This window comes from Colletotrichum destructivum, chromosome 1 (genome assembly GCF_034447905.1).
Source record: "Colletotrichum destructivum chromosome 1, complete sequence".
Taxonomy (NCBI): Eukaryota; Fungi; Ascomycota; class Sordariomycetes; order Glomerellales; family Glomerellaceae; genus Colletotrichum; species Colletotrichum destructivum.
In genome coordinates this window covers 1,101,919-1,129,431 of record NC_085896.1, presented here as the reverse complement: position 1 = coordinate 1,129,431, position 27,513 = coordinate 1,101,919, and the positions used below count along the sequence as shown (strand labels likewise).

At 51.5% G+C, this 27,513-nt stretch overlaps 9 protein-coding genes across 9 annotated transcripts; 5 read left to right on the top strand and 4 right to left on the bottom strand.

Moving 5' to 3' along the window:
• Positions 1 to 5,208: 5,208 nt before the first annotated feature.
• Positions 5,209 to 6,746, top strand: CDEST_00352 (uncharacterized protein; the record flags this gene model as incomplete). Its single annotated transcript, XM_062916511.1, has 5 exons — positions 5,209 to 5,392; positions 5,671 to 5,744; positions 5,794 to 6,170; positions 6,228 to 6,323; positions 6,386 to 6,746. 5 exons carry the CDS (start codon positions 5,209 to 5,211, stop codon positions 6,744 to 6,746), a joined length of 1,092 nt encoding a protein of 363 aa, XP_062772562.1.
• A 1,242-nt stretch (positions 6,747 to 7,988) lies between these two features.
• Positions 7,989 to 8,501, bottom strand: CDEST_00351 (uncharacterized protein; the record flags this gene model as incomplete). Its single annotated transcript, XM_062916510.1, has 2 exons — positions 7,989 to 8,322; positions 8,371 to 8,501. 2 exons carry the CDS (start codon positions 8,499 to 8,501, stop codon positions 7,989 to 7,991), a joined length of 465 nt encoding a protein of 154 aa, XP_062772561.1.
• A 918-nt stretch (positions 8,502 to 9,419) lies between these two features.
• Positions 9,420 to 9,992, bottom strand: CDEST_00350 (Putative extracellular membrane protein, CFEM; the record flags this gene model as incomplete). Its single annotated transcript, XM_062916509.1, has 2 exons — positions 9,420 to 9,628; positions 9,716 to 9,992. The coding sequence occupies 2 exons, from the start codon at positions 9,990 to 9,992 to the stop codon at positions 9,420 to 9,422; spliced, it is 486 nt and encodes a 161-aa protein (XP_062772560.1).
• A 3,336-nt stretch (positions 9,993 to 13,328) lies between these two features.
• On the top strand, positions 13,329 to 14,467 carry CDEST_00349 (uncharacterized protein; the record flags this gene model as incomplete). Its single annotated transcript, XM_062916508.1, has 3 exons — positions 13,329 to 13,545; positions 13,607 to 14,094; positions 14,150 to 14,467. 3 exons carry the CDS (start codon positions 13,329 to 13,331, stop codon positions 14,465 to 14,467), a joined length of 1,023 nt encoding a protein of 340 aa, XP_062772559.1.
• Positions 14,468 to 15,579: 1,112 nt separating this feature from the next.
• Positions 15,580 to 16,592, bottom strand: CDEST_00348 (uncharacterized protein). Its single transcript, XM_062916507.1, has one exon. It carries the CDS (start codon positions 16,473 to 16,475, stop codon positions 15,891 to 15,893), a length of 585 nt encoding a protein of 194 aa, XP_062772558.1. The 5' UTR covers positions 16,476 to 16,592; the 3' UTR covers positions 15,580 to 15,890.
• A 1,714-nt stretch (positions 16,593 to 18,306) lies between these two features.
• CDEST_00347 (Putative pectin lyase/virulence factor) lies at positions 18,307 to 19,374 on the bottom strand (the record flags this gene model as incomplete). Its single annotated transcript, XM_062916506.1, has 1 exon — positions 18,307 to 19,374. The coding sequence occupies one exon, from the start codon at positions 19,372 to 19,374 to the stop codon at positions 18,307 to 18,309; it is 1,068 nt and encodes a 355-aa protein (XP_062772557.1).
• Positions 19,375 to 22,750: 3,376 nt separating this feature from the next.
• On the top strand, positions 22,751 to 23,203 carry CDEST_00346 (uncharacterized protein). The gene is made up of 2 exons (XM_062916505.1): positions 22,751 to 22,913; positions 23,000 to 23,203. The coding sequence occupies exons 1-2, from the start codon at positions 22,851 to 22,853 to the stop codon at positions 23,144 to 23,146; spliced, it is 210 nt and encodes a 69-aa protein (XP_062772556.1). The 5' UTR covers positions 22,751 to 22,850; the 3' UTR covers positions 23,147 to 23,203.
• Positions 23,204 to 24,346: 1,143 nt separating this feature from the next.
• CDEST_00345 (uncharacterized protein) lies at positions 24,347 to 24,925 on the top strand (the record flags this gene model as incomplete). Its single annotated transcript, XM_062916504.1, has 1 exon — positions 24,347 to 24,925. One exon carries the CDS (start codon positions 24,347 to 24,349, stop codon positions 24,923 to 24,925), a length of 579 nt encoding a protein of 192 aa, XP_062772555.1.
• Positions 24,926 to 25,799: 874 nt separating this feature from the next.
• CDEST_00344 (Putative nucleotide-diphospho-sugar transferase) lies at positions 25,800 to 27,267 on the top strand (the record flags this gene model as incomplete). The annotated part of the gene is made up of 5 exons (XM_062916503.1): positions 25,800 to 25,828; positions 25,887 to 26,333; positions 26,415 to 26,846; positions 26,903 to 27,013; positions 27,078 to 27,267. 5 exons carry the CDS (start codon positions 25,800 to 25,802, stop codon positions 27,265 to 27,267), a joined length of 1,209 nt encoding a protein of 402 aa, XP_062772554.1.
• Between the last annotated feature and the right edge of the window lie 246 nt (positions 27,268 to 27,513).

Sequence of the window (27,513 nt, the reverse complement as noted above, 5' to 3'; positions counted from 1 at the left end):
TTGGCTGCTGATCCGATCTTTAACAGGCTCCCTCTCAGCATCCCAGTCCTTGCCAATATCAGAAAAGGTTTCCCTACGTGTTGCTCGCAAGAGCCAACAAATCTCCGTTTAGGTACTTACGTAGTTGATATGTCATCGTGACTCAGTCAGACATCCACGTTGTACGTCCACTACAAGTAAGCATGGCCCCCAGCTGGTTTGTATTGAATTTCAATGGGGAAGAATACTAAACTGGTTTGTACAGGCGCAAACAATACCGGAGTCAAGACGCTGCATCATTATTCTTCTCCCTCAAAATCATCTTCTTCAAATGCTATCCGTACTCATTTCACACCGAGACGTGTGCGTCAATACCGACCGCACTTCTTAAGCGACACATAACCTACTGCAACAGCTTCGTAACAACACAAAACAAGATATTTACTAATCTTTTGTCATTATATCATCTGTAAAACATGCGTTAGTGCAGCACAGATTTCACACGGAAACCTTGCAGTATTAGCTGCCATCGAGGCTTCACAGACTCTCAGATCCCAAGGTTTTACCGAGACATAGGAATATAAGACGCGGAAAAGAAAATGGAAGGCCGAGTTCCTTTGAAGCCCTTGTCGAAGTCTGGTACCAAACGGAAATCACGGGTGTGTATTCCGACAGCTTGTGAGACTTGCCGCTCAAAGAAGGCAAAGGTACGTTCTCTCTCCGTCGTTGTCTATCATGCATCAACATAAGCTAATTTTGTTAAAGTGTAGTGGAGGGGAGCCGTGCTCAAGGTGCCAGAACCGACGATTGGACTGCAAATATAGGATTCGCTCTCACCGCACTAAGCACAGCCTTAGACTCGAGATTGAGGAGCTGAAAGAAGCCCAACGTCAGGGAGAAGCTCTGATAAGGGACTTAACGGCACCTGTCGAAGTGACCGTCGGGCCAGCTTATCCATGGTAGGGCTACATACTCGGGAGTGTCACAAGACACTCCAAGAACAACACCCATCAAGTAACTGGATGAGCAGTCAAGTCCAGGCCACTCCTTTGGAGCAGCATCAGCAAATTCCCAGTGAGCTATTAACTACAATCGCTGGTTTTTGTTTTGCTAACCCTTCTATTCTAGACCACTCTCCTCCGGCAATAACCAACGAGTCGGAAACAAGCGAGAAGCAAGTCACGTTCAAAAGTCTCATGATGAGCCAAATCCCATTTCAGTCAGCTATGGAGCAGCCAAGCAACGCGATTGCCCTATCTCACATTGATAACTTCGTCTCTGCAAGTAACTACAATGAGCTTGGAATGAGCTTCAGTCCTACTTCGTCGCTTGGGACGTAAGTCCCCACTACAGTCTGATGATTAATCACTCTAATCTTTCCTCGAGCAGATTTCCTCAAACCAACAACTACAGCGTCGGCAACGGGTGGGCGCAGAACACCCCAGATCCCATGTCCTTAAGCTTCTCAAATGGATCTGCAGATTTAGCCGCATTGTATTACGCCTAGCACGCCATCCCAACATATCAAATTCTAGCTAACAAGTGCTCAGATATTTCACCAAAACGTCTCCAACAGTGGACTCAAGCTGGCCTTCCTTCTAATTACTTGTAGCTACCGTACCGTGTTATTTGCAGCCCTCATGGAAGCTGTTACGAATTACAATCGAATCAATGACAGGTTAGGTCTTTGATATACGCGGTAGGCACTTCTCTAACGTCAAGCACCCACATTTGGCCCCCCCCCACATTTGGCCCCCCCAAAAATGCCTCACCACCACCACCAGCCTCCTGTTTTCTCCAACTTCATCACATCACAACATTCACAGTTCTCAACCGAATGGCTTCATCTTTTCTATATACCCTTTTCTAGTCCTTATGGGCCAATACACTGAGTATGAGGTCAACCAGGCCTTAGATGCTGTTGCCAATAGCCAGTCTATCCACAAGGCATCCTCTGAATGGGGGATCCCAAGATCAACACTTCGTCATCGACTCCAAGGCACCCAAGCAAGGGCAGCTGCATTTTCTGACCTTCAGGGGCTTTCCCCTGATCAGGAGGCTAAGCTGGCTGAATGGGTGCGAATCCAGCATGCCCTTAGGCTTGCTCCAACCCATCAGCAGGTGAAGGTATTCGCAGAAAGGATCCTTCATACTATAGGGGATACAGATCCTCTAGGAAAGCAATGGATCCAAGGCTTCAAAAGAAGAAACCCATCAATCAAGGTCCAGAGAAGTCGCCCTATAGACTCTAGACGTATTAATGGAGCATCTACTGAGGTCATCAGGGACTGGTTCAAACTCCTCGCCATACCAGAGATCAAGGGCATCAAACCAGCCAACAGATATAACATGGATGAGACTGGTATCCTTGAGGGCCAGGGATCTAATGGGCTGGTGCTGGGGATGGCTGAGACGAAGTCTGTCCGCAAGAAACAGCCTGGATCAAGGGCATGGGTGTCTATTATCGAGTGCATCTCTGCTATAGGCCATGCCCTGAATCCCCTCATCATATATAAGGGCAAGACAGTCCAGCAGCAGTGGTTTCCTCTAGATCTTGGCCCTTATGAAGGATGGCAGTTCACTGCAACAGAAAATGGATAGACTACAGACGACACTGCAGTTGAATGGCTGCAGAAGGTCTTTATCCCTCAGACTATCCCTCAGACTGCCTCCCAGGGCAAGGAGGCTAGACTGCTGGTTGTTGATGGCCATGGGAGTCACACAACGACAGAATTTATGTGGACATGTTATATTAATAACGTCTATCTCTTATTCCTACCACCACATACCTCCCATGTCCTTCAGCCACTTGACCAGTCAGTCTTTGGCCCTGTGAAGGCAGCCTATAGGAAGGAGCTTGGATACCTCAGTCAGTGGAATGATTCTACTATTGTAGGCAAGAGGAACTTTATAGGCTGTTATTAGAAGGCTCGTCTGGCAGGCTTGACGATGGATAACATCAAAAGTGGTTGGAAATATACTGGCCTATGGCCTGTCTCTATGGCTAAGCCCCTTATGAGCCCTTTAATGCTCCCATTAACACCAGGGCCATCAGATCAGGCCTGCAAAGGGCAGTCTGGAAGTAAAGAAGCTGAAGGATGGGCATCTGCGTCATCTGCAGTGGCATGGTTGACGCCAAGGAAGATGAAGGATCTGGCTGGCCAACTGAAGCTATTTACAGAGCTGGATAATGATGCCTCTACTCAACGCCTTCTGTTTATGAAGGTGAAAAAAGGCTTTAGTGAGCAGGCATATAAGCTGGCCACTGCCTAGCATAAGCTGGAGCTTCTGCAGGTAAAGGTTACAAGCACTGCAGTTAGGAAAAGAAAGGCAGTCCAGCTGGATCCAAACACCAAGTTCGCCAACATCAAGGACATCCAGAAGGCCCAAGTTGAGGCTGGCGAAAAAGAGGATATTACAGATGGATCCAGCAAGTCTGATATACCTAGTGAAGCTGAAAGCTGTATTGTAGTGGCATCTAGGCCTAGTCAGTAATTAATTGAACATACTGATGTTGGTAGGAATGCCCTCGTTTTTGGGGGGGCCAAATGTGGGGGGGGGCCAAATGTGGGTGCTTGACGTTATCTAATATTGCTGTTGTGACTCTGTTAATATTGGCGGTACATGTGCTTCTTGAGTCTAGGTTCCAGGCTATCTTGACTTTTGTAGGAAAACCCTAGCCTAACCTGATCTGATCTGTCTTTGTATCCCTCCTGTGTTGCTTGCTTACCCAACAGTTTTTTAGACAGCTGCAGCGAATACAGGAAAACCCAGAGACCGGGACCATAGGGATGGTTATTGATAGGGGCGGCTACTTTATAAGTAACCTGAGATCAGATATTAGTATCTGTGAGAAAACTTAGCTAGGTATAGCTAGACGCTAGATAGAAATCCTGCCTGCAACGTCTTTGTGTTATCTTTAGACCCTGCATTCTACCTCTACTAGGTGAACTTTGACTGGGTCTGGTAGATATGAAAAATGTTGTCTCCTAACAACTAACAGTTTTCCATTAATGCTGTTATAGGGACCGACTTGTTTCTGAATTAGCCTCTAGCCCTATCATAAGTCTGGACAGCAATCTTAAGTATAGGTGTACTGCTGGTACTGCTCTAAAGATCTGCTATACTATGCGCTCTTGCTGGGCCTTTCTGTTGTATGCATTTGTAAACCAATTTTCCACGGCACGCATGATCAGGGATGCTACCATGCGCGCTCTCTGCTCGGGGATAGATGCATCGTTTCCATCGGCCTTGGTTGGGTCAAAATCTTTTGAAATCGGTTGCCGAGCCGTCCTTGCTTTAGATAACTGTGTTCGATCTTTGCTTCTGGGCCAACAAGATTGAGAAGAGGCCTAAAATGACGAAGAAGTCCCAGTCCAAGAGCTTGGCGTCGTTCTCGCTTTTTGACTTTGACGAGGGATACGGTTCATTGGCCCCTGGCTTCCCCAGGGTCCCTTGTGAAGGTCCCAAAGCTTCTCCGGACCCCGCCTCCAATTTCTGATCACTTATCTTCAGACGGCCCTTTTTTGCTTGCTCTGAGCAGACTGCAGAGAATGTCGACTAGCAACCCCAGTTTAGAAGGACGGCTTCCCATAGATAGCCAAGCCTTGCTGAGAGTTCGGACTGGACCTCACTAATACGGAATTCGACACCGAGCACACACTGTGCACTCTGATCGAAGACCCAGCGCCACATTCCACAAATGAAAAGCCAACAGATTCTCTCTTTTCGTTGTTAATCGCTGGGGTAACTTCATGACCGGGAAGTCAGGACCGTACTTCGTGAGCACTTCTTACCCATTGAGTACGGTACGAGCTCATGAATATAGATGCAAATGTCGATCGGGAGGAGAAGCAGTTCCACCCAAGTCGTGGATGGTATGAAGAGCACGAATCGGCCCGTGACCAAGAGTTGTTTGGGACATTCCGACTGTTCCGCGCACACCGGCGCACCACTTTCAGAGTTCGTCCTTTCAGAAGAAGGTTGACGGTTATTGAAGCGTGCGATTTCATCGAGAAATCAAGGAGGTAGGGAGGGCGGGGACTTAGGATTTTCGACCTCGAACCATGATTCTACACGGCTTCGGGAACCCCGCAAACCGAGGGAAGATAAAGAAAGAAACTCTGATCGGGATGCGGGCAGAAAATTGTATATACGCTAGGAGAAGGTGGTTCAACCCCCCATTCGATCCACGTTTCTCGTCCTTCACCAGAACAGGCGTTTGCCATCATGTCGGAGGTCTCTGTGATTCCCGCGCCACCGGGCGTCGAGGTCAACTTTGACCATCCGCGGCAGCAAAAGGTGCTGGAGCACTATCTCATCTTCGGCATAGGCGGGACGCTCGCCTTCATCGCCATCTGCCAGAGATTCTACACCAAGCTGTTTCTATCAAAGGGCTTACAAATTGACGACGGTACGTGAGCCAGTTCGCCGGCACCCTTGCCCAACGATTTCTCTGTAGTCTGCTAATCAAAGGCCCACAGCCTTCATGTTCCTTGGATGGGTAAGGTTTTGCGCTCCATGCTGATCACCATATGTCTTGATCGCCATGGGCTTCTTGGCCACCGGACCACGGGCTAACCGAACGTCGTTGTCCAGGCTGCGTCCATAGTCACTCAAGGAATGCTAGTTGGTTAGCATCACCCCAATGGCCGTTGCTTCCGGTCGCTGAAGCTGACGTGATTAATCCAGCGTCAATCATTGAGGGTGGCATGTGTGCCCACGCTTGGGAGATGCCCTTATCTAGATTCGAGCGGTATTCCGTTGTGAGTGCTCTAAACACCCGGGGACAACCGTACGGCTAACACGACCGAGACCACATTTGTGACAGCACCGGTCTTCATGCTATGTAACGGGTTGACAAAACTGTCTCTTCTGACATTCTACCTTCACATATCACCTCAAAAGTGGTTCAGAGTTGCTGTGTGGGCAGGCATCGTTGTTGTGTCTCTCTACACCGGGGGCATCGCCATCCTCATGCTCTTCCACTGCAACCCCGTTAGAAAAGCGTTCGACTTTCACGTTACGGGCGGGACCTGCTTGAATGTTGGCGTACTCTACATGGCGACGGCGGTATCAAACATCATCACCGACGTCATGCTGTTCGCCCTGCCTATTCCTATGATCTTCAACCTCCGCATGAAGTTGGCGCAGAAGATCAGCGCTGTATTTGTCTTCGCCATCGGCTCAGTGTGAGTTGGACACCGTTCGGCCCATCGTTTAGAACGAAACGCTGACGTGGCTTGTAGGACCGTCGCCACATCCATCGTCCGGTTGACTTACCTCCCTCGGCTCTTATCGAGTCTCGACCCATCGTGGGATGCCGCCCCAGCGAACCTTTGGACGTGGGTTGCTTGACAGGAACTAAACCAGGCTACGTTTTGTCCAACACCTAACCTCGTCTTAGATTCATCGAAGCCAACCTCTTCGTACTCTGCGGCTCGATGCCAACGCTTCGGAAGTTTTTCAAGCACTTTGCGCCGAGAATCATGAGGTACTCGACGAATCCGTCATCATATATTCACAACAACTACCGAGCGTCCGGGTCTGCCATGCAGCGATCCAACATACCGGAGAACAGGCAGAGGAAGCAATGCGAGCAGTTCCCGGACGAGAACGCATTGAAGACTTTCAACTCGGATCGCACCAGGGAAGAAGATGTTGGGTTCACATCCGTGGTTGTCGCAACCGGAGAAAGGGCCAGTGCGGACGGCACGAACAAAAAAGCGATATTACAGACCAAGACGATTACAATACAGCGTGACTAGAGAAGGAATAATGTCTATCACAACATGTTGTTTATGAAATACAATTGTTAGTGTTAATACGATTTCATTTACCGGCAGCATGTGCGTGTTTGACCCAGCCGCGTCAACAGCGTAAATGGGAACAAATCGAGTGCTTGTTAAGCTGATGCATGATGACCCGTGTGGTGTTCGAATAGGTGCTCAATCAGGCGAGTGAGGCTAACTGCTTGCGGAGACTCCTCATCGGAAGTCGAACTCGATTCTTTTTTCCATTCAAGATTTCCTCCCAGTTATCGGAAGCCACGTGATGGGGACAGGCGAGTTTCTGGGTTTTCGAGGTTGAAAACTCAAAAAAAATTGGTCGAGATGGATCGTCGTGGGATTGCACAGAAGCTTTCTTCACCAAAGTGAAATCACAGCAACTCAACACAGTACATGTGTTGTGTTTGACACTGACCACAAAGTCCAATTCAGTCACGCACACGCCTGACAGCCAGTGCCCAGCCTTCCGACAGCTGGCAACCAATGATGCCTTGCAGTGCCAGCGGTCTGTTAGTCCCTGTACACCAGCCAGCAGCAACTCTCTTTCGTCAGCAGCTATTAATTCCCACTGCACTCTCAGCAGTCAGCTGCTACCGCAGACGACGACGACGACGACACCGTGACCGTCGACCACGCTGCATCATCGCCGCCGCCGCGGGCAACACCTTCGCTGGCGTCGCCCACGATCACGAGTGCTGGCCCAGCAGCAGGCTGCGCAACCCCCTGAGTAAGGTTGCCGACGATGACTGCAAGTTGCTCTGCCACAGCAACCACATGGTGCTCTGTTCACTCGACCGGCACGGAGCCGGCGATGCCGTCGCACCCGGCCACGGTCCGCGGCGCCGCCTTCCACGGGTGTATATACGACCAAGCCCTGGGCGGCGCCTCGACTGCTGGCGGCGACATAACGCTTGATAAGTGCAACAAGTTCTGCGGGCTGTCGGTGAGGTACTTTGGTGTTGAGCACAGCCAGGAGTGTGAATTGTACCCCCGAAAATGAAGTCGCAGAGGGAGGGAACGGTCGAAGTAGATGAGCAGAAAACGTGCTTGTATACTAGGAGTATTAGCTTTTAGGATCCTGAGCATCGTAAGAAAAGAAAGGGGGAGGGGGGGGGAGGAAACAGGACTAATTAACATGATTCTCAGATGAACCGGCCCATCTCAGTTGTTCCCTTGAGCGTGACTTTTCCAACTCACGTATCCGTGCCGCGGATTTCGCCATCATTCTCTACATGACTCCCCTCGTGTACTCCTCGTTCGCGGCCTTCCTCGTGTTAACCGCCAGCTTTGAGCTGGGCCTTTTGCGCCAGCCAGCCCACTTATCCTCATCGCCAATACGCAATGACCTTGGGGCCAAGGCACAGAACGGCCAGCTTCGTGTAGGACGGCCGCGGAGGGGTTGCCCTCGTTCTTGCCCAGGACGTCCAGGAGCGTCTCGCGCATGCCCATGAGCCACAGGACCGCAACAGAGACGTACTCGTGGACCGTGAAAAACGCGCCGCCAGCCGTCACCTCGAGCTGGACGTCTTTGGCCCGAGGCCGCCGGGGGATGCTCCTTGTGTCGAGATAATTGCGGTGAAGCCCAGCTCAAAGTTCTTCCCACGGATCAATGCAGTAGGTCCTGATGGTGGCGGCCGAGACCTGGGGCTCTGTGAGAGACTCTTGCGACACGGGGTGCCAGCTCAGCGCAAGATCGGCCGCGGCCGCGGCCGCAGGGCGAAAGTAGGGTTCCATGTCGGCGCCTGGTTTGTAATACTGGTCGGGCGCGACCTGGGTCACGCTCTCGAGAGGGCTGTTGATCGTCTAAAGTAGTCACTTGCCGGCTGCTAATACTTATACTCATGTTTCGTTCGAGATTCCCCTCATGCTGCTGGTAATGGACTGGTCAACTAAAAGATACGCCAGTTATGTAGGCTGAAAGTTGCAAGGAGAAGATTGGGGCAAGGCCTCGGCTCTAATTAATACCCACATTGATGTTCGGGACATCGGAAAGAGGAATGTGGTCTGGCTGGAGGCCAGAGTTACGGCCGATCGGGGCGAATTCAACTACATGGTAGCTAAAGCATGACAGGGCTGCGGGTGCTTCGCGGACGACGGGAGCTTCGGGGACCGTCGCCAGCAGGGCAGGTCAGTCGGTTTTTGGGATTACCATTACTGGCAGGCGAGACGAACCAAAGCGTCCGCCGTATCATGGGGCCGCGGGTCCCGTAACCGAGTGACCTACGAGTCCAGCTTCGGATCCGCCAAGGGGGTTGGTGGGTATGTCTGATGGGGCTGGCTCCGGCCGGTGGAGGGGGGACAAGCCCATTGGATGCCCGTGCCCCTGACGTTTCCCATCTTTCAACCTTTGACACCTTGCTTCACCTGAGTGCGGACGCTGTACTCCCCGATTAACACACTGGAAACAATGAGCGAGTACATCTTGTAGCTTATAATGGTAACACATGATTTTATTGCGGAATGTACACGATGGGCTGATTCTTCTGCGATCTGTAGGCGTCCAAGCCGTGACAATCTGCTGCTTGTGTAGTGCACTCCTCGGAAGTGTCAACCTGCGTATTTACTTTTACGTTTGCTAATATGTCGAGAGATGGTGTAATTTGACACGAAAACCCTTCGAGACGCATCTTTCGGTGTATCGCCTCGGGCAGTTCACAAAAGGACGGCGGCCGCTGCGGTAACTAGAACCGCTTCGATGCTGTGACCCATAGGGTTGGCGAAGTTGGTTGAGGTAGGCTGGGACGAAGCTGTGGCAGTGGCCTTGCCTATAGCCGCCGTGATAATGCTCGAGGCAGAAGAAACAGCATCTCCAGACGACTGCTTGTATGCATCACAAACCGAACCAACAATTCCGACCGCATCTGAATAGAATCACCTCTAGTCAGTTTCCATCATTCGGCCCTCCCGGGGGCAACTTTTTGGCTGATTAAATAGAGCAGTCGACTTACCGCTGGTTTCCTTGTCTTTGCAGTCACTAAGGCGAGTGCAAATGCCCATTTTGACAACCAACTCGCCGTCAAACTCGCACAAGCAGCCAAAGTTGCCAGCATCGCAGCCGATCTCTGTCTTGACCTTGTTCCAGCATGGCACGGCGCATGAAGGGATCTGGGAGACGAGAGAAGGCAGGGCGGTAGGGAGAGCAGAGGTGGTTGTGGTCGCCGTGGTGGTTGCGATGGCGAGGGGTGCAAGCATGCCACCAAGCAAAAGAAAGGACGAAAGATACATGGCGGCGAAAGTGAGGCTTGGATAAGAAAATAGGTTGAAAGAGTGACGAAAAATGGTGTGAGAGTGTAAGGAAAGGCGGGCGGGTGATAGATGCAAGACAACAGACTTGTTGTTGGTCTGGAAACATAAGCTATATATACAGCTTATGGAGGACCGACGGAGTTCGCCGCAAAAGGCAAAGGTCCTATCCTCTCAATTCTTCTCACAAATCGATAGATGCTCATCAGTCTTTTGCCAATCTTGCAAGGTACGAACTGTCTACTCCTTCCATCATCCAGATTTCTCTTCCCAACTGGTCGAGTCACAATATTGGCCAGAAACGGTGGCACAGTTTCGTCTATGAACTAGTCAAGGTCTGACACCTGACAGCCTACTTTTTTCCCAGCTACCTAGCATTTCAATCCCAAATAGACCGCGGTTTTGCTCGGGGTCGCCGATTTCTAGGATCCCTCCGTAAGCACTGCCCCATTATTCAGATCTTCATGTGTACACCCCTCAACTATCCATTTCCCAACGCGAGGATGAAACAATACGGGGGTTGAAAGACTTTTATCGGACTGAACTCTCTTCTTCTCCGTGGACCGTCTGATTTGGAATCCGAGAGGCATATCATTCTCAGACGGGCTCGATGTCAGATGTCGCTGGTCCCTTCCACTATCTGGTGGCACCAGTGATAGACTATGCATCGAATGTCTAGATTCACGCTTGTAACGAAGCTACAGTTTATCTGCTCAGCTGGATGCATAAGTCAAGAGCGCAGGCTATTGTCGGGCATTCCGAACGGTGGCAACGGCGGAAGCGGAGGCGGAAGCCGGCATCCCGCCGTTATGTCAACGACTCAAGTCGGTCGACAAGCTTCTGGGTGGATTCGAAGACCCTGCCAGAAATACCACCCCTGGAAAAGGCTTGGAATCGTATGATGAAGCAGTCCTTTCACCATTTGAACGAGTCGCAGCAGCCATTGCCCCATTCCAGCCGACTAGAATAGAGACGATCCGCCCTACACTATTCAGCCAGGGGATGAACATAATGAACGGTGAGGGGATTAAGAGGCAATAAAAGTAGTAGAAACGGACTGCCAATGGACACAGGCGCTGGTGGTGATGAGTACTTCGGCCAAAACGGGAACCGTCGGCTGCGACGCAATTACCCGGGCCCTGGACCTATCGTAACATCCCGCAGACCTGATCATCACACGTGAAGTACTAACAGGGCATAGTAGTTTTATGGGGTGTTCAAATACCTGTTTGATAGGTCAAAACTACGAAAGCGACAATATTAACTCAAGGTTATAGATGACATCTTGGCCCTGGATTCCATTAGGGCACCGATGTTTCAAGTAAAATTCTGTCCTAGGCCATCATCGGGCACCCTACCGTCAAAATATACAGTAGTACTCGCGCGCCCGGGGCTGATGACATTGGCCTTCCGAAAGAGGAAGCGTAAAAGCCAGAACCACGAAGCAAGGATCCGGACTTACCGAGAATGGATGACAAGGAGTAAAAGAGCTGAATCAGAGCAAGCACCGACTGGAGCTTGAAGGCTAGTGGGTCCGGCACGTATATCCGCGTGATGTCAGAAACACATTGAATATGAGGGAGGATACGACCCTGTTAACTTGATATTCTGTCTCAATGCCCTTTACCTGCAGGTTGGCTCAGTCATTTAGCAAGTCATTTTTACATGGACCCCCCTGCGATTCAGTCTTATTCTAATAGTATGCCCTTTCTCGTTCTCATCCTCGCCATACGCGTCAATTTTAATGACCGTTTGTTTGTAAGTTGACAGGAGATCTAGTAAAAGCCAAGCAAAAAAACATCTATCTCATGTGTTCTGTTCTGTCTAACCAAGTACTTCGAGCTTGGCCTCAAACCCTACGTGTCATCAGATCCACATTGGCTAGGGTGATCTGATTCCGTTCTGTTCCTCGTCCTTGCCGAATCGCATCGGCCGGGACTCACAGACTTGAGCCTAAAACTAGAATTTACCTTTCTGTTTTGTTTCACAGATCCGATTGGTCATGGAATTGAGTTCGAATTCGAGCTACGGACAAATTGAACCATAACTAGTTTTCAAGGCCCCGAATTAGACTTACTTTCTACTACATGGGACCCTGAACTAAACCACGCATGTTACCATCAGTGCAATGGGTTAACCGGTGTGAAATATCCCACCGGCGAATTTCAAATGTCAAAACACCTCGCCATATCTGGCTGGCGGTGAGAGCCAGTTTACTAGACTAAGTAGGTTGTAGGGACCAGGGGGTGCCCCATGGCTCAGAAATGATAATCCACAGTAAAGTGGCTGCTCTCCAGGCCCAAAGCAGGCATTAGTGAAACCAAACGCTTCGTTCTGTATCCTGTTGCCCTACGTCACCGCTCATCGAATCCCTACTCCCGCTCTCACGCCTCAAATTGTGTACTCCTAGCTTCGGGGGTTCTGTCACTCAAGGAAATGAGAGGGAGGTGGTAGGTGATGGAGTGGCTGGCATCCAAGACTTGCTTGTTCTCACCATGGCCGCACCTCGTTTTTAATTCAGCCTATGACAGGAAAACCCACCTAATCCGTGTGCCCACTTCGTCCTCTGGACTTCCGCGGTCATACAGGGGCAGGCCTCACGTCTCCGCACGGCTCATCGTTCACGGCAGTTCGTTTTTCGAGTCCGTATTCACGCTCGTGACCCTGCCCTCACTACATCGCTACTTGGTCCTGGTCCTGAAAATCTTACTGGGACCCGGTACTCTATGGTATCTTTCATATCACTTTTGCCTATCTATTTCCATGAAGAGAGATTGGAGTTTCCTTCGCTACGATGAAGCCCATCCTGACTAACAACCCGAGAAACTCGTCAATGGCATTCTGCCCAGCTACTGGAACACACATTGAAGAAGCAGCACATCTTCGTTAGTAAGACGCTCGTCGATGAGAGTGTACTACTTATATGTCCTTTGTTGGATGGTACAACATTACACACCTTTCCCAGTGTCTGAGTTATACCTCACGGCAGACGTGGTAATACATCCACCTATTTATGGGCCTCTTGGTTTGGGAAGATGGACTAATTTTGTAGGCAATGCTCGGCTCTATTTCCAAACCCTGAGGTGAAACCGTGCCCGGATTACGCCGAAAGAGGAGTTACGTATGCTCCCCATCGAGACATGGATTCATGACTGCACAAGGCTGTCTGGCCAAGCCTCAAGGCTGCCTCCGAAAGGACAACCCAGTCCTGTGAAGAGGATTCTCTTGCGTATAAAAGCCTTGAATGATCAACACCATTCGGTGATCTTGGATTTCTTATCTTCAACCTTACGCACTACTGCGATCGACACTACAGCGATGCTTTTCAGTTTCAGAGTCCTCGCTACTACGGCGGCAATGATGCCAGGCATCTTTGCCTCGAGCTGCATTCCGTCATCAAACTCCTCGGTCCCAGCAAACTATACAGACACAGTGGTCCAGGCCTGGGGTAATTCGATGGTTCGCTTTCAGCGCGAGATGGCGCAGTACTCCCCTGCAACCTATAAGAACACCGCGATGGACCAGATAATGGACGGTAACGGGCAAGTTTGTCTTAATAATTCTCTTTGGTTTTTTATAAGGTTCCGCCCTAACAGCGCTTGGTATGCTCAGCACCATCAATGTCTGCGTACGATGGGGCTCCAACAAGACCCTTACCGAGACCACCCGCAAGCAGATTGCGTCCCAGCACACGAAACTGTATAATTACTGGTTCCAATGGCTATCTGGCCATGACAACTTCCCTTTCGAGGATGTCAAGATCAACTACGTCGGGTGGGCCGTCAGGAACCGCGTCCAGTTGCAGGGCTCACTCGACGGACTCGATGTTTACACAGGGTACACCGATGAGCGAGGCGACCTGGACTGCAACCCGGCCTGCTCCGTGGAAAAGCACTTGGATGGAGATTTCAGCGATTGCCCTGGCGGTCGCGATCACCGCTACCACCAGTTTCTTTTTCTCAACCCAGCCTGGGGTGAATTCAATATGGGAGCGGCAATGGGATATGGTATCGACGTCAGTTTCCACGGCTGGGAAACAGTCGGCAGTAAGATGGGAGATTGGCCCTTGTTGCTCCACGAAATGGTAAAGTGCAATTGATGTCGGGAGGTCAAGAATTCGTTGCTGAGAACCACTTTAGGGACACACGCTCGGTTTCTTGGACTACCTCGACCTTGAGGGCAATGCCGTTCCCGAGGGAAACGACCCCGAGGATGTGTGTGACGTCCTTTTCCTCCCCCCGAACCACCCGGAGAGCTTCGTTATGAAGCCTGGAAATGGAGGCCTCCTTACTCCTCCCCGGGTTACTGAGATGGAAGGTTGGATGCTTCGCCACTGGTGGAGCCGCGTTTCTCGCCTGCGTGGCTGGCAGAGCGACAACAAGACTTTTCCAGCACTCCCGAACTGTCCATCCGAGGACTTGGGGAAGCGGTCCAGCTTTCACACATGTTCGTTTTGAGACAAAAACATCCTATTTGGTAGCTGGGCGAGCCGGCCCAGGCAGAAGTCAATGTCACGGTCGGCCGTATTGGGTGACCTCATCGCCACTGGGTTAGTTATCAGGTGAGAGTAACTAACGCCTGCTGGAGCCGGCTGGCAAACACTGGTGCTTGTACTTGAGCGGTGTAGGATGCTGGGATTGCCAAGGGTGATAGGAGGAGGTTCGTCTATAAATGTAAACTAGCTGTTCAACGCAAGCAAATTTAGGCTTCTCAGCCTTTAAAGCATGTTTCCGGGTGAAATCTTAGAACAATCCTGCGTCTACGCCATTTCTGACCCTGAAAGCACCGGCTCGTGAATCCATCGCAGCTGGCCGCAAGTCTGTCGATATCTTCCTAATATCCACCGCTTCAACTGAGGTGCCCTTGCTACCTCAGGAAGTCTGTCTCTCAGGGGATATTACGATCACCTATTTCTTGAACCTTGCCGTTGTGGCACGAATATGTCAGAGAAGACATATCCTGTTGACCTTTTCCCTCTGTAACATACAACCCCTGACACCTAAATGAGGCCCCCCTGGAGCGGCTGATACGGCTTCATTACACATGGCGAGGACCATTACATGGACAGCCTGAGTTTCATTAAGGAGGCGTCTTGGAGAGGACTACCATCACCTCCTAGGTCACCGTGTAGAGGTAGCTGGAGACACTTTACAGCCTTGCCGGCCGTATCGAGCGGTCCGCCAGCTTGAGCTTTCATGACGCTATACACGCATCAGTCATTGTCCTGAATGGCGACAAGTCTCGCAGGGTCGCGAGAATGGTGTAGATGCAAACCAGGTATGTCCAGACGCATCTAGTGTATCACCAGTGGCTAAACGGTGCAATGACGGACCCAGCGGGCCACATCAAGAGAACCTCCTCAAGGACTACTTGGAGAATCGGAGATGCACCAATTCACCCACATATACCTACATTAAGTTGACCTCTTCATTCTGGACCAAACAGCCCCTGACATCGATCTCCGCAGTCACGAAACAAATTCTGCGCACCACAAGCGCAATCACCGCCCAGACGAGTACAGACACGCACATCTCATTAGGAAGTCTTTGACTGACTTGAGAATTCGTGCCGTCATTTATGCCGTTGAGTCAACTTCACGATCCCGGTACAGATCGCGGTTGGCAAGACGGCAACAGTTGAGAAAGATGCGGAGAAACCCGGTTCGCGGCGACTTGTGAGCAGTCATCACGGCTTTCTGGCGAGATCTCATCCTTATACAGCCCCCTTCTATGGTAGAACGACTGACTACCTAGGCCCCGTGTTACCAGGCAGGCCAGAATTCATGGATCAACCATTCCGAATGCGACCAACAACTCCATGCTGTTATGCAACCGATCTTTCTCGTACAACAAATGAAAAGCGGCCTGCGTGCAAGCAAGGTTACAAGAGAAAAAACGTGAGAAACATGTTCCATATGAACCCAACACACATGCCGACCAGCGCCCTGTATCCCACGGGCACGAGTGCAAAGTTAAAGAGGGCCACCAGTGGCCAAAACTTCCACGCCGCCTTGATCAGGTCGAAGATGCGCTCGCTCCAGATCTGGTAGACCAGGGGCGAGAAGCCGAGGCGCAGGGCGGACGTGATGATGAGGAAGGCCGAGTTCATCATGAACAGGCCGATGGTCTGGTCGACCAGGATCTTGCGGGCGACATTGAAGTAGTTCTTGGGGGGCGGCCCCTCGGGCTTCTCGGGCTTTTCGACCCGGGGCTCGACGATGGAGGCCTTTCGGCCCCGGCGGCCCCCGGCGGCGGCGGAGTTCGGGAAGCGGTCCTCGAGGAAGTGCTGCCACCAGTAGTTGATGTGGCCCTGGATGAAGCCGAAAGTGGCGAACTCGAGCACGCGACGCACGTCGAGCGGGGGCCCGCCGCCGGGCAGCCGGTGCTGGTTGACGATCTGCGCCGTGAAGTTTGCGGTGCCCTTGAGGAGTGATGACTGGACCGCCGTGGCGAGGATCGATGGCATTATGGCGTCGTCTGCTGGGGTCGGTCGGGGGTTGAATGGTGCATTTGAGGCTGGAAATGAGACGCGAGCGCGGAGAAGGTTTGGCGGTGTGTTTTGATTAATTTGGGACCACGTTGTACATTCCGTGCCGCCACACACAGAAGCTTTGAGCGCGCTCGGTTCATGTTCATGCCTGCCAGCGCCGATATCGTGCCTAATCTCGGTTCGTCTTGCCGCTCCACAGTGAATCGGGAAAGATTAGCCACCCTGGCTGAGAGATGCAAAGCCCCATTGCTGACCTTTGAACTTGACAATGTTTGAATGATGATAAGAACCCCTTGGATTTGGATGATTAGATGTGTTCAGCCAGGTTACTGTTTCTAATCAGAGATAAATTTGTGTGAAGGCGCGAAGGGTAAGAGAATAAACTAAACCATAACAGACAGACAAAGTGACAGAATGATGCAGCAGTCCATTCCATGAGATTCATCACTCCGGCAATGGTGTTACTGAAGTCGTTCGATATGAGTTAAGGGCTTCTATTTTAACAGAAAGGCTATGTTAGTGTGGTCGCGACCATTCAGAGTTATAAACTCTTTTCAAGCGACAAATGAACAACGTGAAAGCACCGCTTCTGATGTAATTAGAAAGAATCATGACAGCTTCGTTGGGGGATGGCGCGTTGAAATCCTCCCAGCCACAAGTTGCTGAACAGGCAAGTGTCTGAACCCCAAGGAACGCCTGCTCCTATGAGCGCCAAAAACGACAAGAAAACATCTTTTCCAATTGAATTGACACTGTGTTAGACCAAGCGCATATCCCAAAAGTCATTGTTGAAGTTGAACCCATTTGCATAGAGGGAAGCGACGAAGTTAACTGAATCAAGGTGCCACTGAAGCCTCTAGGTTATTCTTGCTGTTGGCAAAGAGTTTCACCAAAGTAGCTAGAGACTGACAATAGTTTCCATCAGTTCCTCTTCAGTATCATTCGAGCCTCTAATACTCTCGTTCCAGCCTTTAGGAATCGTATGACTCTGACTCGGACTGTGCAACTAGACAATACAGGAAGAACCTGGTAAGAGAACAGCAGTATTTCTGCATAGTCTGCTAAACAAGGTGCCATATAAATAGCACAGCTTCGACTTGGACTATGCAGCTAAGGAACACAGGGAGAACCTAGTACAAGAGATATTGTTTCGCATCATGTGCCTGAAGGTGCCACGCTGAGAAATATAGCATTTTGGAGGGGATTTACGCCTCCTACAGATGTTACAATGAGGACTTGGAAGTGTGCTTTTCTGAATTCCCCTTACAGCTGCATCAATTGGATGCACGTATGGCACGGCCAGGGTGCAACGCGATACGATACCTGGCTTAATTTCGTCAAGCGGGGCGCATGTGGATGGCGGAAATTTTTGTAAGCTTATTGCGGCGACAATGGAAGTAGAATAGGGTAAACATCATGATCCATCAAAAAGGGGCCAAAGGTGGTTCTTGCTTTCACCTTTCTCTGCGGCCTGCACGACGAACAAGGACGGATCCGGACACGAATGTGATGGAAGCATGACTGTATTCTTATGTACTGTGATGTATAGAGCCATACTAGACTAGAGACAACTCGGAGCTCGAAGCCTCACTTCATACGAGGGAGTAGAGTACACTTCGACACAAAAAGCTCAGTATACTTTTTATGGACCCTCGATGAACTGAGCGATACCGGGATTGCTAATGGAGTACGGGTAGGACATATGGACAATGACCGAATGCGGCCGAGAGAAATAATATACTGGAAGAAATAAGACACGCTGCGTGTATACCGAACCCAATCCACCACCACCTTATGACCTCCTCGCTTAGGAGCAGATGTTGCGGGCGGCGTTGCCGGAGAGGTTCCACTTGATGTTCGTGCCGCAAGGGGACTCACGGACGGTGGTGTCGTCGACCTTGGCGGTGATGGAGATGTCGCGGGTGTTGGGGAACTCGGAGCGGGCGGAGATGCGGACCTCGCCACCGCCCTTGACGGTGCCGCCCTTGATGGTAATGCCGTAGCAGTTCTCGATGAGGATGGCGTTGTTGCCGTTGTTGGCGAGGTCGATGGTGCCGATCTCGGCGCCGCCGGACTGGGAGACGCAGAAGACGCCACGGCCGCCGCCGCGGGAGACGACCTTTGTGATGAAGACGTTGGTGGTGTAGGCGCCGTTGGCGAGCTGGCCGTTGTTGTTGGCGAAGCGGAGGGTGCCGTAGCCGGTGCCGGCGCCGATGTTGTTGCCGTCGACGAGACCGACGCGGGCGTTTATGGTGTTCTGGAGCAGCAGGCCGGACTCGCCGCAGTTACGGGCGATGACCTGGTCGATGGTGAGGCCGTCGATGTTCCAAGTCTCGACGGCGTGGCTGCCGGCGCCGTTGACGGTGATGGTGCCCATCTTGACGTTGGAGTTGGCGGCGCGGTCGCGGTCGAAGCGGATGCCGATGCCGCCGCTGAGGTTCATGTTGATGGCACCAAGGGTGAGGTCCTTGGTACCGGAGAAGCGCAAGCCGAAGTAGGGGTTGCCGGTCATGGTGAGGTAGGGGATCTTGACGCCGGCGGCGTCGGTGACCTCGATGGCACCGCGGCCGGAGCGGAGGCCGGCATTGATGGTGCCGCAGCCCTCGAAGGTCTTGCCGGCGCCGATCGTGATGGTGCCGGCGCCGATGGAGCCGGAAGCGATGACAGAGACGCGCTGGCCGCTCGTGATGGCGTCGACGGCGGCCTGGATGGCGGCGAGGTAGTTAGAGCCGGTGTAGACCTGGGTGGATCCTCTGGTTGCCACGAAGGAACTTCCGGAGCCGGTCACGCGGGCGTTGGGAGTGCCGGAACCGCACTGGGCAGAGACGGAGGAGGCTAGTGCCAGCACTGCCGTGAGGAGGGAGAACTTGGCCATGATTACGTCGGATGTATATAGGCGAACACAGAGGAAGCCGAACTGGGGAGGTGAGCAAGAGGTAGTGAGACCAAATCCTTCCCTGGACATAAAGCCCGGGCACGGCGGCAAGTTTATATCCCAACTTCTCGATGGTTCACTTCGATCTGAGGTGGAGACAGCGGTACATAAACCAGAGATGCGCACCACTCCGCTGGATGCGCTCCCTCTGCCCTCGGAACAGGCCCGTTCGTTGGAGGACGAAATTGGACCGACTCCTAGATGCGCCCCTCGACCGGGAATATACCCTCCGCATTCATTTACCGCAGGCTTGTAGGCGGCTCGGCATGGCCACGGGGTGGCTCCGACCAAGGTTCCAAGGCCGCCGGGCGTGCATCATGGGTTGTCAACCCTAGGATGCAGGGTTGATGAGGAGAAATTGTCGCGTTGATCAAGTGGTTTGTCGGGTCGGAGCAAAGCTCCACGAATGGAACCCCCAACGGGCACAAGCACAGAGTGGCTTGCTTTCTTCTGGGGCGCTTATCCTTCCCGATTCATGCCTTTGAAACTTCCGTCCCTTAGCTCACACGCTGTGTCTTGGCGCCCACGCTGGCTCTTTCTTGGCGGCGCTGGACAGGGACTGTTGAGACGGTATGACTTGCAAACATGTCCCCAAGACACCACCAAAGAGGCGACCGAGGAGAGTCACTTTTTGGTTTGCAACCTACACACTGAACGTGACGGACGACCGACTATGCCGAGTTGTTTGTTTTCCAGACATTAATTTAGAATTTTATAGGCTCGTGTTCGTCCAGAACTTTGTTGATATTACTTGCCAAAATCACCGAGCCCGGGTTAAACCGCGGCAGCACTATATTCTACGGAGTGTATGCTCTTGGCACCGGCGTACGGGACACATGCTAGCCCAAGGGGCAGCGTCTCATATTGACAATATTTTTTACTTCAAGCCTCAGCCACCTTGGGGTGGAAGCTCAACTGTTTCACGAACTCAATATGTCGCAACCGACCCACCGAGGTATTAAAAATGAACGTCATCTCAAGTTGTTCTCCAAACCTTCTCGAGGAGTCTAGCGGCCTTCCTCTGGTTCCAAACTTCCATTCGTGTCTGCGTCGGATCTCTTAGGACGGAATGCTCGGCTCGCGCCTAGATGCCCCGGAGAACACACAATGACTCGACCAGTTCGTCGCTGTCTCTCTGAGCAATCATCATAATTTGGTAAGACTCTATTTAGTGGGCCCCCTACGCACGGGGTGTTTTCCCCGCCTTTTCTTTTCGACGTGTTCTGCGCTTCCTCCGGCAATGGGCAAAGTCCCGGTGAGATTATTCTGCTCGTGCAGAAGCGCACTAATGTAACAGGTCACATTTCGACTACCGGCCGCCGTACGCGTTCAACCAGGCCTCTTTTGCGCTTGCAAACAATGGAGAAAGCAGGCTCTGACGAGTGCTCTGACGAGAAAAAGGGGGTCGGGTTAGTCCGCCTTGGCACTGCTTCTGACTTCTGTCCCTTGGCCGACAAATACGAATCCGATCTGCGGCCTCGTCAAGTTGACATCGCAGCATTCGCACATGGCAGAGATGAAGCCTTGTCTTCCACGGAGCATGCCAAGTGTCAGCAGAGATTGGGTTTGGGTTCACAGGCCGGGCCTAGACTGATGATGGCCTAGTCGCAGTGCACAACCCCAGATTGTTTTTCTACGAGGAACCAGCTGACCGCAGCTATTCGGCACGTCGGTGAAAACGGGGCCGAGTTGAGTCCCTGACAGGGGGAGGGCACAAATCAACCTTCCAAAATAGTAAACAGATCGTTGACCGCATTTTGCATGTCCGGCTTCATTAGGCAGTGATCGGATACCGGCTCCATGATTCACTCGGGCGCTAAACTCAATAGATGTTTGAGGGTCAGCAAGGGCAGCAACGCCGCAACTCCGGGGCAACTCTTCGACTTGGTCTCCAATGGTAGCCGATCGAATCTGGTCTCTTGCGCCCCTCTCTCTGAAAGACCACGGGACGATCAAGCTTTTCTGCGCCATTCAGAAGAGCCGTTGGGCCGTTGCTTCTAACCCCGCAAACTTGGGGCACACTCAATCAACAGTCACCAATTACCGGCTTCAATTTGCCCTGTCACGGAGTTGCCCTTTCCTAAACGGTCTGAACCCCAGATTCTCTTTCAATAGTTCGCCTTGTCGCGATAGTTGCTAACCACCTTGGTCCAGTCATTGACAACAGAACGTGGTTCTTTGCGGGGATCCGCGGTCTTCGCGTGCTTCTAGATAACCCGAAGGTAACGTAAGTATTGATCGGGCTCGCCTTGGCAACGTCTTGCGCTCTCTAGCTGCGGGGTGAGAAAGCGAAGACCCAAAAGTGCCGGAACGCGACTTTGGATGAACGCCTGGGCAAGGAACATGCTGCAGACCTCGCCAAGACCGGCTCCACGGCGTCAGCAATGACATGCTGCCCGGTCCAATGATCAGGACCTTGCTCGGCCAATACATACAATCTGTCAATCTTCGTCTGAAGACAGTACCACAGTGGATATTCCGATTTGTACCTCCATGCTGTCTCGCTGTGACGAACTCAGAAGTGCCAGGCAACTCCAGGCTCTGCTTCTTCTTGCGGATTGACGGCACGCACCGCTGCATCCCGATTACAGTGTTTGGGTAACTCCAAAGGATGAAAACCGGTAAGCCCAGTAGTAAAGGACTCTATTTTAGTACTTGGGTCCAAGCCTGGCAAAAATGCAGAGTGATCGGCATCGAGATCTTGGCAATAGAACTGGATGATCTTGAATGACCAAGATGTTCAAGTCCATCGGTGCTGAGCTGAAGTACCTCCGATAGGAACAACAGCAGGAATCACGCCTATTTACACGGAATCCTCCCAGAGCGAGCGAAAGGCTGGCTGATAATTTCAACTATTATGCGGCTACGCCATTACGAAGATGAAACCTGTCGCTGCGTCTTTGTTGCCTTTCGTCCAGATGTCTTCTTCTGAGGCGCAATGCATGGACCGCGGCCCTCCTAATAACATAATCTTGGCGCACACTATGTTCTGCAAAATTTATCAGGGTTACCAAGCTGATTCTCAGAGGGCTTAGAATACTGAAGTCCGCCGATGGGCGGCCATTGGCCTCAAAATTCGACCGCAACGAGCATTTTCCCTGCAGTCCCGTAGTCCTCCTTTCTTCTTATCCAAGACTCCCTGCGTGAGGATGTTTACCGCTAATGCCGGACTTGTGTCCCCTTGAAGGCCAATTTAAACCGTCGCTTATGTCGAATGCCATTAAGAGACGTCGTTGTCCGCCAAGATGTACATTAATCTGAGCCTTGAGGGCCTTTGACCAGGTGACCCCCATAACCACGCTCGAACGCGAGGGTACTTCAATTTCAATCGAGCGGCGGGCGCCAATGCTTGCTTTGCAAAGGCTTCACTTTAGTTATCCCTTGAGCTGAGACAACGTGGGCCAGGGGATCGACCAATGACTGTAACTCTCTCGACTTGGCGCCAACCCCGATGGTTTCAGGAGATACACTGCCCCGGCGTAGGTGGTCGAGATTCGTCTTTTTTTTCTTAACTAGTCTCTCAAGTTCTTTCGAGTGATTCGAGCATTTACTGACTTCTCCGGAGCTTGAACGGCTTCCACCACCGTGCCATGGCGCATTAGTGCCGCGTGAAAACCACGAGTTTGCGGGTGCCGGGCTAGGTTACAAGTCAACATGGGCAACTGTGCAAATTGACATGGCGCGCGCTTCCCTCAAATTGGCGCATCAGTGACAGGCGTCTCACTAGATCTAGACAACTTACACAAATACATACTCCATGTGGAGGGCCAGACATGGAAACAGACTTGCAAAGTACGGCCAGTGTCAATAAGAAACTAAGAAGAAAGGGTCCTGTTGCGAACATGGATAAGATCGAGTATGGCGATAAGACTACCGTGAGATTTTATCATTGGCTGAATTGGCAATGTGAGACTTCTGCTTAGTTGCCTGAAAGTTCCATCTTTTGCCGGGTTGTATTGACCCCAAAACCACTCAAGCAAGTAGACTTGAGCTCCAGTCGCCTGCTATCATTTCCAAAAAGGGAAAACCTAAAACATTCGCTCGATGCTTGATAGACAATAGAGAAAAATTTTGAAATAGACACTCACGTCAACATCTCAGTGGAATCAATTTGCAGCGATATGAGAGTTCACCGAACTTGCGGGTGACGAGAGGAAGGGGAGGTAGAGGCGTGACTGTCTTTACTTCTCATCTCTGAAAACAAAGCAAGAGTCTATCCATTTTATCTATGGCATGTCTAGTGAGTCGACCAATACGAACAATGGGGAATCATGTGACAAGGACAAACCTTGGGCCGGCAAACTTGCTCATGAGAATGAAACCGACGAGTGGTCCAGTATGAGCACATTTTCTGAACGCTCCTGGCTACCTAGCAGGTTGACCTGGCAAACTTGTTTCTCTATTCGTGAGTTTCACTTCATTGGACTCAACCTCAGAATCGATCTCTTTTTTCTTGATTGCAATCCAATGTCACCTGTTACAAGCTCATTCTGATTTAGGAGGGACATCCGCCAATGATTCCACGAGGTTGCGTTGCACACGGGTTCCTCACTCGTGTCTATGGAACTCTGAACGTCGCGGACAAGATGGAGGCTACAGCCAGGATGAAGTCAAGGTGAAGTCAGGGGTAGCAAAAAGTGTTCTGGGAGTCGTCTCCAGGCAACGCGGGAGCTTAATGGCCGTAAAACAGCAGTAGGCAGGATTACGTATTTTGAATCATTTCACAGCAACACACCCCTTGGCCATCTCTTCGCTTAGCACTTCACATCGCCCAAACTCTTCCCGTATCATAGGACAATCATTAAGCAAAAAGCACTTGAACTGGTCACAACAATTCGTCCTCGCCGTATTCTCGTCGTCACCTCAGTCCAGATCAACTACGAACACCAGCTCTCTGAGCCTCAAGTTGATCATGTCCGATTTCTATGCCGCGGTCCGTGACTTTTTCTGCGACACACACAACTCACAATCCCACCAGGATGCAGTTGCTGAGATCGCACAGATTATGGGCAACACTTTAAAGACCTGGGAGTGCATGGTCATGGGCCTCTTGGCCGTCGATCTCGCCATCACCCTCTACGGCATCGATGCTACGATCTCCGACGCCGTCCTTCCCATTTCCGACGAGATCGCCCTCGTCGCCTTCACCGAACTCATCATTCTCGTTCAGCTCATGCAGATTCTGCTTCCTGTGTACCCGGCCGAAGAATTTGAGATGTTCGCCGTTCCCCAGAACTTCACCCATCAGGGCGTCTGCAGATGGGTCGCTGGTCTCTTTGGGCTGCAAGAAGCCGAGTTCCCTGGCCGCCGGCCAAAGTTTGAAGAGGTCGATCCGAAGGCTTTCGGCGTGTTTCTCATCCCCGTTTCCGCTGCTATCTTGTGGAAGTGGCGGAGGGTTCGTCGACGCCAAAGAGAGATGAGGAGAGAGGAGCAGGCGGCGCTGGTTGCGCGGGCTTTCCGAATGTGGGAAGCACGGAGGCGCGACAATTGATTACTGTTTCTGGAAATGGTGCTTATTCTTCAAATACGGTGCTGTGACCAAGAGGCCGTTTCCCAAGACTATAGACAGATCATAGACGCGTCGTGTAGAGCATATTAGGACTTTGAGGCGTGCTGTTCCGCTCTTATGCAACCGTCAGGAGCCAAACACTAGAATTTGAGAGTATGAAAGTTGGAGTTGGGCCTCAGGGAACAGCTCTAGCCTAAATCAGCAATAGATGGGTTTCTTGTCGACTTGAGATAAGCCAATACCCATCATGTGCCATTTGCCTTACCTTAGTTGAAACAATTCTTGTAGATGTAAATTATCACCTCATTTTGTACGTGACTCTTTAATGTTGTAGATGAGAAGCATTCTTATCTGAAATTTGTCTATTCAGCCTATTTCTTTACATAAATATCATTGCATTTATGGGGTTCTTTCTAGACATGTTAGATGAGTCCAACTTACAGCAGCAGACAGAACCAGACGTCTTTATTTACTGAATTCTTCACAGCCATTGTCTTTTAAATATTTCAGTAGAAAAGAACAATCTATTTTTCCTTTAAGAGGCTTGAGAAAAGCTCTGATCTTCTTGCTTTGCTTCTTTATCACAAAATCCTTGCACCAAGTGCTAGAACAAAACAGTGAATAGACAACTCAGTTTTGAACAACTAGTAAGTTTTCAGACGCACCTTCCGTCTGACGATTTTTCAGCTGTGCCTTCTTCAACAGTAAGTTCCCATCTCATACATAACCCCTTCGCTTGGGAAGAAATATTCTCTTTTGCCTATAACATCACAAACTGACTCTCTAGACAAAGCAATCCTTCCACACTCTCTGACCCTCCCAAACAAACTATAGGGTTGATATCAGATCGTTCATCATGGCGGACATTGTGCTTGCCGCCTTCTGGTAAGCTTCTTTATTTATTGCTGTGAAGTTGAGGCCTGGGCTTACATACACGCCGCAGGGCCTGGTACACATATGACGAGGCTCTCACTAAGTACCTTGCCAGCAAGACAAAGCCTATTCCGCTCCCGGAGAAACCGTCTTACCAGAGCACCGTCGTCAGCATCATCGTCGCAACTATCAACACGCCCGACTCTTTCACCAACAGCCTTCGTCTGTGGCTTGCCAACTGCCCCAAGGAGATCATCATCGTCACTATCGACCGCGACCTTCAGCGCGTCTGTGACCTGGTCAAGCCCATCGTCGATGAGGGCGAGGACCGAATCAGCGTCATAACCGCTGATTATGCCAGCAAGAGACACCAGATGGTCGTCGGTGTTCAAGAAGCCCAAGGCAAGATCCTCGCCCTTGTCGATGATGATGCCTTCTGGAACACTTCCGAGGTCATCCCGTATCTCCTTGCCCCCTTTGAGGGTTCCAAGGTTGGAGGAGTGGCTGGCAAGCAGAGGTGAGTCCAAGAGTCCCTCAAACTATGTATTCCCCATCTAGATCGTGGAGTCAAAGTTAATAATCTCTTCACCTCTTCCAGTGCCCTCATTGCCCCGGAGCGCCGCAACTCGGCCGTCATCACTCCCTGGGAGGTCGCTTCGCTCCGCTCCCTCGACAATCAGAACAACGTGCAGGCCGTCCGCTCCAACGCCGACGGCGGCTGCTTTTGCATGGTCGGCCGTACCATGATGGTCCGCGCCGAGATTGTGACGGACCCTCGTTTCATGTACGCCATCACCACCGACACCTGGTGCGGCAAACTCCTGAACACGGGCGACGACGTCTTCCTCACCCGCTGGCTCCAGACCGAGGGCTGGGACATCGCCATTCAGAACGCCCCCGAGGCCGAGATCACGACCATCGTCTTTGACAACGCCAGCTTCCTCCGCCAGCTGGTTCGCTGGCAGCGCAGCGCCATCCAGTCGTTCCTCACGATTGTCTTCTTCCAGCCTGGTATCGGACAGATCGCCAAGTGAGTCACTTGAACATGGCCCCGAGCACTTGTCTCTTATACTGACGCCTCGACAGGAAGCATCCCTACATGACCCGTAAGCTCGTCGAGCGTCTTCTTCGACCTCTCCTGGCCTGGATCCATATCTTCGCCTTCATCCAGGGCTTGCGCAACAACTCCACTTTCGCGTAAGTCCTTGCCCTGAGGTTCGTGGTATGGACCAACTTTGTGATACTGACCACACTCTCGCAGGTACTTCGCCGCTTTCTGGTACGTCTGGGGCTGGATCAGCGCCTACCGCGGTTTCATCCGCCGCTTCCCCTATGTCGCGCCTCACATCTGGGCTTGCTTCCTGCTCGACAATGCCCACCCCATTCTGGAGGTCTATGCCTGGCTGACTATAACCACCAAGGCCTGGGGCACCCGCAACGAGGATGCTTGAAGAGTTTGAGGGAATCCCTTGGCACAGCATGGCATAATACTCGTTGATGCTTGGTCTGGGAGTACCCCATGCAGTGTTGGGCGGCGTTTACGGAAGAACGGAAACGGACCAACGGAGTTGGGTGGGAAGATGACGAGCTCTACACCACAATGAAGAAGAGAACAGACAGCTGAGTCTTTTGAGCGATTGCGCGTGATGTGATGGCAATACGTTGTCCCTTACGTGCGTGACGTGACCCCGCAACTT